The sequence below is a fragment of the Solanum pennellii genome, chromosome 12, assembly GCF_001406875.1.
Source record: "Solanum pennellii chromosome 12, SPENNV200".
Classification (NCBI taxonomy): Eukaryota; Viridiplantae; Streptophyta; class Magnoliopsida; order Solanales; family Solanaceae; genus Solanum; species Solanum pennellii.
In genome coordinates, this window is record NC_028648.1 from 57,001,507 (window position 1) to 57,014,571 (window position 13,065).

Sequence of the window (13,065 nt, forward strand, 5' to 3'; positions counted from 1 at the left end):
TGTATATATATATATACATATATACATATATATATACATATATACATATATATATACATATATATATATATATATATATATATATATAGAGAGAGAGAGAGAGAGAGAGAAATAGGATGGGGGTGGGTGTGAGGGTTAGGTAACAACTAAAATTCAATCAATATTAACTCAATAATAATAGGAAATCAACACAAATACGATCTAAGAAGTTTGGAAAGGACTAGGGGGGAGTGTGCATAAGCCTTGGGGTTTCAACTAGAATATAAAACCATTAACCGAAACAACATCGATTGTTAACTGAATAAGTTCAGTCTAGGCTACACTTTGTATTCTCCTAAATTGTAAAGCGTATGTCTCTTGGATTCTTCAAAACTCCATGACCTTTCAAACAAACTTCAAACATTTCTAGAGTAGAGAGACTATTATGTGCTCATATCATTTAATATAAAATCACTTTGGGTATCCCATCCGTAGATCAACCATATAGTATATTCAACAAGTCCTCACTATTGCTTATCCAACTTTGTTTTGATATTCCAAGGTAAAATGGTGTTAGATAGTTCAAGAAACGTTTACAACCACTAATTTTTAGATTACAACTTCAACAGAACAATAGATTCATGTCATACAATCAATACTTGAGTTGATAAATGTAGTTTACATCCCATCTAGCGCACACACCCCTAGTAAAGGGTCTAGCTGCTTATAAAAGTAGAAATAGAGACAATACTCATGTAAGATATCTACATTTCAAGCTTATTTTATAAGAAAAAACTAAATTCCAAGCCCAGATTGCTAAAAATTTGAAGTTTGTTTCATGATAAGTTAAGAAGTTCTCCACTATGCTTTATCAAAATTTCTTTCAATAGTTGGGATCTTTTCTCTATAACCCTAATTAGAAAGGTGATAATGGTACATAAATCCACAAATTACTATTCTATCCTTGGAACATTCAAAGGAAATTCTATTTTCTATAATTTCATTTCTACCACTTCGCTTTTGTCTTCCGACTTGCGCTGAACAAGTTGAATACTGATTAGAGATTCTGGAGCATCGATTGCCTCATCACTTAGACCCTCAATTCCCATTGGAGAGCCTATGCCATTACCGGTCAATTGATGATCATTCATCGTAGCATGCCAATTACAACGACACTATTGAGACAACTTTGCTCCATTTGAAATTGGCACTTAGTTTATCAGATGGTTATTGGTTCCTACGGGATGGTGGTTTCATCATCCGTGTGCATCAGTGATTTTCAGTTTCAAATCCATCAACTTTATCTTTTCAAAAGGATGACTCCATCCACAAAACTATGGCATAAATGTAACACCTCAGGAATAAGAAGTTGAGTTGAGGGAATAGTTTAGACAATGTTACAGGGTTTTGGTACTAAGGATTGACCTACGAGCTGTATAAATTCGTAGAAATCATAATAGTGCGTTCGCTAGAGAAGAAGGCAAAAAAGAGTTGCCGCCAGAGCTTCCTCGAAACTAAATTGATTTTGAAAGGCTTGGGGTTATATTTTGTGTGTGGGTTTTTTAATTAACCGGGTAGATTTTCTTAATTAACAAGGTGGCGCTTTTATTTTTGGGTAGAAATTTAATAAAGATTGGACCGGTGGACAGGATTAAGACACATATATGTCTATTAGTATAAAGGATATATACGCTCCACAATTTGGACGATAAGGACATTGATTTCCCAAAAGTTTAAAGAAAGATATATGTGTACTAATTTTTTAACTTCAGATATATGTGAACTCCTTTTGTAACGGTAGGAAATATGTGAACCATTTATATAACAATAAAGGTAAATATAAGTCACTTTCATAACGATGAGTATATCAGGCTAAATGACAAAAGTAAAAGTATATCAAACCATATTCCCTTTATTAATAAGTATTGAGCCAAGTAAATTTTCCATAAATGTCTTTATGTTGAAATCAATGGACTCCAAAAGACAAATATTTTTGGGAAACTTACATAAATATACTATAATAAAAAAATATTTACCATTTATAGCAATAATATTTTTACCTCACTTGATCACTTTTAATTCATTTATAATACAAGTTTAATACATATTACAAAGAACAATTTATTATTCACATATAATACAAATTTTAATGATGAATAATACATTTATCACACATTTTAATACACTTCTAATACAACGTGACAATTTTTTACCAAACAAACATGATATATTTCAAAAAACAATTATAATTCATATATATTGCATACATAATTCACTTTTAATACATATTATAGATTTAACAAAGCATTGCTATAAATAGTAATAAACAAAAAGTATCGCTAAAATCAGTAATTATTTTTTAAAATGTATTAATTTATGTAATTTTTACAATATTTTTCACTAAAGCTTAGTAGTGGGATGGGTCCTCGGCCCATGGCCCAATTAACACTAGTCTTGTAATTTTCTCTCCCTTTTTCTTCTATTTAAAAACCCTTTTACACGAAACCCTTTCTCAAAACCCTTTACTTTCTTCACTGATCGATAGCCATGAATCAGAGCATTGTAGCTCATCAAGTGCAAGACCATCGTTACATAAACTACGACGTTTTCTTCTATGGTGATAGTATCCTAACAACAGTTACTTGGGACCCAGAAATTGTCACTCATTGGATCACAGATGTAGAATCTGATGTGTTTTTCAGAGATGTGGTTGGACTTGACATCGAATGGCGACCCCACTACGGCCAGATACAAAACCCAGTTGCAACTCTCCAGCTCTGCGTCGGTCGCCGTTGCCTCATATTCCAACTCCTTCAGAGTCGCAACCCGATTCCACAATCCCTCATTACCTTTCTGGACACGTATACCTTTGTTGGTGTTGGAATCGAGGCTGATGTGGAAAAGCTGGAGCGAGATCACGGGGTTATTGTGAGCTTTTCTGTGGATTTAAGAGAGTTGGCTTCTACTGCGTATGAGGCGTTTGGGTTGGGGTATCAGATTAGGACAAATGCTGGGCTAAAAGAGCTGTGCAGTGTTGTTTTAGCGAAGGAGATGGTGAAGCCTGCTCATATAACAAGGAGCAGGTGGGATAATCGATATCTGAACGAAGAACAAGTGGAATATGCTTGTATTGATGCTTTTGTTTGTTTTGAGATTGAGAAACGCTTGAATGCTTCTGGTTATGGCGTCAATTGGCTGTGAGAATATACACAAGAGACAATTTTGCATTATAATTAAGTAATAGTTATTAATCTATGCACCTTATCTTTTTAATTTTATCTGTAAGTTTAGCTATTAAGTTGTTTGAATTTCAGATTATATTTTACCCCCTTATTTTCGTCGATGTTGCTTTCTTTTTTTGATATTTAATTTAAGATGTTTGTTTTATTTTGATGATTTGGTTTGTTGGGAGAATTCTGGTGTACGTACTATTTCTCTGCAAAACGCATGTCAGGTGTATTTTGTCCTATTCTATCCCTTTTCAAATAAAATAAATGATTTCATTACATTTTTCGTGGATTGGGTTATAAGAAGGCGAGCATTGAAATATGTGTAGAGGATTTTTTTTCAAGTATAGTGTGGTAGAAAAATAATATTTATATTAGTATTATCTTCGTTTTAAAAAGAATGATATTTTTTTTATTTTATTTAAAAAAATGATTTTTTTTGTAAAATTTTATATTTTAATTTTTCACGTGACATATTTAAGGACATTTTGATATATTCGTTATAATTTAATTTAGAATCACAAAATTAAAAAATCTTTCTTTTATAAATGAAGGAAGTAATATATTATTGTGTATTAATATGTCTATTCATACTGATAAATCATGATATAAATATAATAAAGATGCATAATTAAAGACATAGAGATCTCTCAAAATGTTTTCCATCATATTTGTGAACAAATATTTTTTAAAATAAATTATATAATGCATATTATTTTCAATATATCAAACCAAATATTACATTATCAATAATCTTGCCTAACTAATATAAACATGTAATATTATTAATACACTCAACACTATTCTTAACAATTCCAGACTCATGAATACAAACATGGCAGTGTTTCACACTCTTAAACGTGTAAAACAATTGCAAATAATATATAATTTTTTCCAACTGATGCACCTAAACTAATTAGAAAATTTTTTTAGAGAAGGCACATCTTCCTCCTCTAGATGTTCCTCTCCCATGCAATTATCTTTTTCTATCCACCATTCACATCATCTCGTTACCCCCACCCCAGAGTGTGCGCTCTCTCTCTCTCTTCAGCCTTGTTTGTTTTATAAAAAAAAAATGATCAAAATTGTCTTAAACTATTTGAAAGAAATAAAAATGTCTTCAGTTTTTAATTTGGCTCAAAAATATTTTTACCGTCAATATTTTGACTCAAAAATGCGTTTGTAGTCAATATTTTGGCTCATCAATGCCCCTATAGTTACAAAATGGGTCAAATTGCTCTTTTTCGAATAAATATATTATTTTTCTTTTTAAACACATCTTTTTTCAATTAAAATATTATTAAGGAACACTATTCTTGTTTTATTATTCTAAAATCACTTTAACAAATAAAAATGTAAGAAATATTTTTTTCTTCTTAATTAATCTCATTTTATCAATTAAAATAGAATAATTTCATGTACCATTTTGATAGATAACATATGTCATAAATATAAGATCATAGCATATCTATCATTAGTTTATATTTATAAAAAGATAAAAAATATTGATGATAAAATAAAAACATATTTTCTTTTCTGAATCAAAGTAAGATAAACATTTGTTAATTTTTAAAAAAAAACATTAATTGAAAAAAATGTGTCAAAAAGAAAATAATAATATATTTATTTGGAAAATGAATTTTTTGACCCAATAAATAACAACAAGGATATTTTTGGACTAACGTATTGATGACAAGAGCATTTTTTGACTAAACTACAAACATGGGCAGTTTTGTTCCTTTCGAATAGTTTAAGGATATTTTTGCACCAAAGTATTGACGGGAAGGGCATTTTGAGCCAGTAACATTTCTGTTCTTTTCAGATAATTTAAAATTTTTTTTTACCCTTTTCCTAAAAAAACTGATTCAAGTATTAAATATTCTAACAAAGGAGAAATTAATTATTTTATTTTGACAAAAGCTTATTTTTATTTGTTGTACATAACTGTGATAAATTATTATTAATGAAAAGAACATGAAGATAATAGGTGTAGGTGATTTTAAATAAAGGGATTAGTGTGGGTAGGATGATTTACTAACAACACTCCTACTAATTACCAGGGCCTTTAGCTTTCGCTGAAAAGAAGAGATCAGTTCCAGCTAGCTTTATTCCCTCACCATAACCAATGAATTATACTTGGCTTAGGATAATTGAAAATTCACTTTCAGTAATTGAAGGCAACTAAAAAGTATCAAGCATTCTAATTGGATTAGAGCAATATCGAGATGCTCGATGAAGGAGATAAGATTTAGAAAAAAATTATAGTGCTAAAGGGACAACCAATAATATTTTTGTGAGGCTCCATTCTACTTTTGACACTTGGATAGTGAACAATTTTTTTTAAAAACGTTTTTACCATACTTGTTCCACTCATTCTTCTTTTCTTTCATTTTCTTTTTCTTTTTACTCCTAATAAATATCAAACTCAACTATATATTTAAACAGCTGACATAATTGATAAACATGTTACTAAATATTATTGGTCAAAATAGCTGAAAACTTTCTTATAACCGAATATTATAAATAATTTATTATTCAATTTTATCTTATTTTAATCTAAATACCCAATCAGGTTTATTAACAAAAAATAAAACAATTGTACATCAACCAAACCTAGTGGTTCGGGTCCAAAAATAAAAAGAGAAAAGAAGAAATACCTATAGCACTAATTAAAAAAACAAAAAAGGGAAATAATCAAGTACTCCCTCTTTTCGATATTATGACAAATAATACCGGATGGAGGGAGTACAATAGAAAGGCAAGAGCTTCAACGGGTTTTCAAAACCCCATTTCAAGTCCTCATCTCTGAATAGTCACACTGAAGCTCTGTATCCATGGCTTCCTAGACACTACCATACCCGTCCAACCTTCATCTTCTACAAACAATATCATGTCCGGCTTGTAATCACTTGAGCGCCAAAAATCTCACTAGCGTTATGATTCTTTACCAATGAAGACTTCTTCAACATGAATGTGGTAGGCCTTTGCTGGAATGGCAGGCATATGATAAACTTGCCCCCAAAAAGAAATGAAATGAGATAGCCACTGATTTGAAAAAGACACGATGACCTACTAAGCCTTTTACCTTATTTTCCAACTTTAATTTTATCTTCTCAATAGATTGAACCCCAAAGGGGTCAATACCACTGTTTAAAAAGATGAAATTGAAGCTCCAATAATTAGGTAACTTACCGATTGAAGCATATCATTTGTACTATTAAGTGTTGTTTGCTCAATATTATAGCATCATGTAACCTGTGTTATCTACTAATTCATAGATTCATCATGTTGTCTATTTCGAATTGAATGATTGTATGTATTTATGAGTCAGGTATTTTGGCTCATTTAGGGATTATAATTCAGAGTTTTAGTGTCCTCAATGCATATTTTTATGTTCTAAACTTATGTTTAAATGCTGATTTGTAGAAAAGAAGGCAAAAGAGCAAGACAAGGACATTACCGACAAAAAAGAGCGAAAAACTAAAAAAAAACTGAAGAAAAGTAAGGTTGATGCTCGCCAAAGCCACTCGGAAAATTTCCAAGTGTCTCTTTAGCTCGCAAAAAGTTACCGCAGGCCAGTTCACAAAGCCAACAAGGCGAGGTACTGAAGTTTGATGGAACGCCGACTGGAATCGGGATGGAGACTGAGCCCGCCTAAAGTTACAGAGTAGTTGGTGAAAAGACAAGCCAACAAGGAGAGAAGAAGGAGCACTTGGCAACCTAATTGATGATGCCCGACTTGTTTCGTCAAATGGCTCCGAAGCTAGAAATCTAGAAACGTATAAATGCAATTTTTAAAAGATGAAAAAGGTGTTCTGATATTTTTGAGAGTTCCCATATTTTCTGGTTTTGGGTTGTTATCCCTAACATTGATCTTTAAGTTTTTGAGTGGAGATTTAGGGATTATTCGATTTGAATTCAATTCAGGCATTTTGAAGACCTATGGATCGTTACCCAAGCTGATGAAAGTTTATTTGGTTACTATTTCATCCTCTTTATCATATGTGGCTAAAACCCCATTCTTATGCGGTGTGATTATGTGATTGCTTCAATTATCTTATGGTGTTAGTATTTACTAATTTTGATGTCCATTAGTAGTTGAGTTTTAATTAATGAGTTGTAGTTGCAAATACAATTCTAGCCTAGTATTCTAAGCTTGCTTCAGCAAGAAGTTCTAGAGTTAAAACTAATCATTGATTGTACTGATTGGGTTATTGTAGAATTAGCTTGAGAAAGTGGCTTTAAATTCAATCCTACTTTTCTAGCTTGAAAGAGTAGAATAATTGAGGTATTGGACTGTTTATTTGTGTTATGCTTGTCGAGATTTGAGAGAACTCGCCTGATTTATAAAAGTTGATTGAGAAATGGCTATTACACCTAAATCCTTACCACTAAGATTCAACAATTTTTAGTAAATAATGATCACCTATATAGCGAAATTAGACTTCAATCGATCACACTCCCAAAGATCCCTTTCTACTTTTTACCCCTGTGTGTTTGTAGTTGTTAATTGTTCACTCAACCCCCCCCCCCAAATTGACATTAATTGTAAAAACCATGCCATTTACATTAATTGTTTTCAAAATGTCTACTTCTACAATCGATTAGAACACTCCTTTGACTTCATAATTGAATTATTTATCGTATCACTCATTGTGGGATTGACCCTAAATCTTCTTTGGGTTTATACTTTATTGAGACCATCTATACTTAGAATCGGATGAAGATTAGTTGAGAGTTATCATGTACTAATTCAAAGATATCATCTGTGTTTTAAGCTGTTGTTTGCTTAATATCATAGCATCAAGTAACTAATTGTGTTCTGTATTCTCCTAATTAACAGATTCTACATGTTTATAATTTTCAATTGAATGATTGTTTTCACTGATTGAAGTATTTCATAGGTACCTTTAAGTGTTGTTTGCTCAATACCATAGCATCATGTAACATATGTTTTGTATTCTCCTTATTCTTAGATTCAACATGTTGTTTATTTCCAGTTGACTGATTGTTGTAGATGTTGAGGTTCTTCACCTATGTTATAGAATTGTTTCTTGTTTGTACCTAAAAAATCAAAAACTAATGTTAGCAAAAAAATTCGCTACAAAATTCCCTTATCGATATGAATGTATCACTTCACTTTTATTTACATCTTCAGTCCCTTAATGTAGCCTACATCCGGATATATTAACCAAGGGGCCTCCCAACTTCCACATAGTATTTTCTAAGCCATTAACGAATCACGAGGGGTATTAGGTTGTGTTCAACACAGTGGTTTATACCCATTCTAATGTCTTTTATTTCCACTTCAATAATTGAGACATTCTCTATCACCCTTGATTCAACATATATCATCTTCCCATTTTCATCTCTTATACATAAAGCCATTAAACCTATATCATCTTTTACAGCCCGATCAATATTTCATTTTAATTTACCCATAGGAGGGTGTAGCCATCTTTCAATCTTAATTTGAATCAGTGAAGTACACCCTTCCAGAAACTTAACAATCAATGGCCAACTCTTTGGGATGTCTTTTAACCATGGGTATCTGTACGTCGCAAAGAAATATGCATTCATAAAAATCCCCAATATCATGCTTTGTCTTCATATACTACCACCGTGCTTGATCATATTACTTCTCTTTCAAATTTGACATATTATAAAAGCAAAAACTTCTTTAAATAATGATTTAAATTTTGTAGCACAGTTAGCCTTCAACCATTCCTCCAATGTCTGCTTGAGTTATACCACCTAAAAATGCAGACATGAAACCTCATTGAACAACCTCCAAATATGATATGAGTCGGTACATTCAATACATAAATGTACAAATGCCTCTTGTTCATTACTGTTACAACAACATATCTCAGAGTTAGTAATGCCTCTTCTAGTAAGATATTCCCTAATAGAAATTCTCCTAAACCAAAACCTCCATAACATGAATGACACCTTAAAAGGTAGTTCCGTCACCCATATATTCAATATCTTCTCAATGGGATCCTTTCTATTTCTACATAAATCCTACGCTGATTTAACCTCATATTTTTCGAACCCATGAGCATCCTCCAAGGTTTGTTTCTTTCCTGTGAAGGGGTTAGACTTCCCATGATTCTAGCAACATGATTTACAAGATTCCTCATCAAGAGTTTGTTCAAGTACTATCAGGTTCTATCCGTCCTAAATGGATAAAATAAAGACCTAAATCCCATTCCTTCTTCTTTAGGCACACATATATCCTTCTATGTTATCCAGTGGGTAGATTTTCCTTCATATTTGAAGTTCCACATGAATTTAGCAAAATATTGAATGAATATCATATATGAAACGCTTGCGGTGGGGGGGGTCAAGGACAGATAAAAGATAAATATGGATGCTTTGAAGCACTCTATTTCATAAAATTGTTTTACCCCCCAAAAGTCAGAAGCTTTCCCTTCCACAATTGTAACTTGTCTTGGGTATTCTTTAACAATAATGTGAAATGTACATTATTCTTCTTAGCATGACCTATAGGGCATCCTAGGTATTTCAAAGGAAATAAACTTCTTGAGAAACTAGTGATCTCTTCCACCATTTGTCAAGAAATATGTCCCGCCTTGTTATATGCATAATATGAGATCTTATCTTATTAGTCAATTGTGTTGATTTTTCATCCTTTTTTTTTTTAAAAAAAAACTCCCATTATAAGGTTTAATGATTTTTTGTCTACAGCTGCAATTGTATCATGTGTATAAAATAGATGATTCAATTTATCATTCAGTTTAGGCAATCCGTAGCTTTTATAATCATATCTCTCAAATAATTGATTGATAACTCTAAATAACACTTCTCCATATAATATAAAAAGAGCAGGTTATAAAATATCTCTTTGCTTGACCCCTCTTGTAGAATGGAAAACTCCACGAGTCTCCCCATTATCAATAATAATAACTGAATACCAATTATTAGCAATAACTTTCCAAAGCAAGTCTAGAATTTCAGCATCACAACCAATCTTCTGTAGGGCTCTGATTAATAAATTTCACTATACCCTTTAATATGTTTTTGCCATGTCCAACTTTATAACCACGTTATCAAGCCTACCCTTTAGCCTTATATTATATATAATCTACTGAGCTATCAACACATTTTCAGTGATGTTTCTTCTTTTAACAAAGCCATTTGATTTTATGATATAAATTTAGGCAGATAACCTTTGATCCTATCATGAACTAGTTGGCAGATGATCTTGGTTAAGAAGTTACTCAGAATAATTGGTCTAAGACCTGATAAGGGCCGGGCAATATCCATTTTAGGTATTAGACCAAATTAGTGTGAGTAATACATTTTGGTAGAGAGACTCCCTGGAAAAAGGCATGCACAACCTGTATTATATAATGGCCTACAATATCCCAACATGTCGGATAGAAACATCTAGTAAAACCATCAAAATCACAAGCACTACCAACATTTAATTCAAAGACCATTTTGTAATAGAGACATTTCCTCATCTATGACTCCACTAGTGAATTGATATTCAAAAAATTCAAACACCTTCCCTTATGATCTCATCATTAGATTCTGTCCATGTGCCATATTTCTTGAGAATCTTCAATGTACGTCCTTTCCTTCTTCCCCTAACATGGCCATGGAAAAATCTAGCATTTCTGTCTCTTCTTCAAACCATTGTGCACTAGACTTTTTTCTCCAAAACTCTTTTTCATAATGAATGTAAAGCTTTAACCCTGCATTTGCTCTTGCAATACTGATATGGTCAGAATCTTTCTGTAACAGACAATTGCTTAAAAATATCTCCAATCTTTTCTCTACTCCATAAGGTCAAAGCCTTCTTGATCCTTTCTTGTTTCTGCTTTAGCTGAATGAAAATATTATCTTAATTTTTAGAAACCCAATTTTGTTGAACAATAGTTTTGAAGTCTTCTATTTTAGTCCAAAAATTCAAGAAATTGAAAGGTTCGCAATAGGAGTATTTCCCACCCCACAAGTAACGAGTAAGAGCCATGATCATACCTTGTCCTAGCTTGGTGTTGTACTTCAGTATTTCCATGAATCCCCAATAATGAATTATTAGCAATAACCCTATCTAATATCATGAAAATACATGTCTCATCAACTCTGTCATTCCACAAAATAAAAGGACTTTCTAAGAAATAATATCAGACCAATCACATGAGTTAGGATATAATGCAAGATGCTCATATTCCTGTGGATAAAAAGACTATCCACCAAGTTCATTTTTCAATCCAAGCATCACATTTAAGTCACCTCCCATCATCGAAGGAATGTTGAATTGTTGAGTGATTGAGGACAAATCTCCCAATAGACTTTGTTTCTCGATATTAGAGCATTTGGCATAAACCAAGGTAACAAATATTTGATTTACATGTGAGTTGTAAAGTCAGTTGCTGATAAGAATTTTCTACTGCACCTAATTGAATATGATGATTAACAAACACCAGATCTTTCCATTAGTATTATAATTAGCATATTGCATCTCAATTATTCTGTTGTATCTTTGAATCTAGTACTTTGAAATGGTTCTATCAAAGAAATCATCACAAATTTGTGATGTCTATGAAACATTTGTACCAGATGAAAGGCATATTGTGTTCTTACAGACCTAATATTGCAGAATAAAGCTTTATAACTCATTTGCACATTGATTTTATCCCCTTCCTACTTCGAACTCTTGTAGGCATAAATATATTAATATCTTTTTTCCCCTTGTCTTTCCTTATTTTTGATGAAATATGTGGTGATAACCCATCCTCCTTACTTATCTTCTACATATTGGAGTAATTTTCTTCTTCTTCTTTATCCTCCACATCTTTTCTCTTATTTGAAAATGTGTCTTCTTTTTTTTACAATATTTACAGGATCCTTATTTAAGCAATTGTGTGTAACCGGTTCAAGTAGCCTTTCCATAGGAGCTGATTTTTCATGAATGCCTTGAACTAATTTTGAACAATTGCTACTTCAAACAACACCAGGTGAAGTTGATTCCCTTCTGGTGCATTTGCAGTATGTAAAGGCACAACACTAGGTGAAGTTTATTCCCTTCTGGTGCATTTGCATTATGTAAAGGCTCATGATATTCAACAATTTCCAATTCTTGATCACAATCATATCTTTTTCACTTTTATGTACAATTACAAGTAGTTCTCTCATCTGACTGGTTGCACTGCTCCCAGATAAAAGTCTACTTGCATTTTTTTAAGCATGTGAAAGTTCTTTCCTGCACGTGGGAACCTTGCCTCCGTCTTGCAGCCTTGATGCTTAGTTCTGTTCTCTCGCACACCCTCCTTCGCAAGGCTAAAAGGAGAGGTACTTTTTCGGATTTGGTCTTTCTATGTAGGAAATGCACTTGTTGTGCCTCTAGTAACTATTTTGAAGAGCAATATATTTCTTTTACAGGGGTATAATTGCTTCTTTCTTCGGCTTAAAATCTAGGGCTTGTGGTTCATTAGCAGCACATGTTTTATAGTGATATAACCTCCTTGTACGAATCTCAATGTCTGGGTCTTTCCCCAGTCCTCTCTACCGATTTGGTGCCTTTCACTCTGTTCTATCAACACTTAATTGCAATACCGAAAGGTAGGATTTCTGGACTTTTATGAAAAGAATATCAAATGATCGATTCACGGTTGAGAACATTACCCCAAAAAGAGGAATATTGTGGTGCTCAAACAAAGGCATTATATCTTCTATCTATCTGAATTATGCAACAAGAAAAGTAAGAAAAAAATTATAGCTTTTTACAACTTTTCTGAAAATCTGGAGGCCCCTACTTTAGTTCTCTCTAAGATGTGTGTGTGTGTGTGTGTGTGTATATACACACACACACATATATATATATATA

General features: G+C 32.3%; 1 protein-coding gene across 1 annotated transcript; it reads left to right on the forward strand.

Moving 5' to 3' along the window:
• The first annotated feature begins 2,475 nt into the window (after positions 1-2,475).
• Positions 2,476-3,320, forward strand: LOC107006786 (Werner Syndrome-like exonuclease). The gene has a single exon (XM_015205303.2). The coding sequence runs from the start codon at positions 2,527-2,529 to the stop codon at positions 3,178-3,180; it is 654 nt and encodes a 217-aa protein (XP_015060789.1). The 5' UTR covers positions 2,476-2,526; the 3' UTR covers positions 3,181-3,320.
• The last annotated feature ends 9,745 nt before the right edge of the window (positions 3,321-13,065 follow it).

What these genes read in the sequence shown, in the direction of transcription:
- LOC107006786 (XM_015205303.2), top strand. Translation starts at nt 2,527, where the DNA reads ATGAATCAGAGCATTGTAGCTCATCAAGTGCAAGACCATCGTTACATA.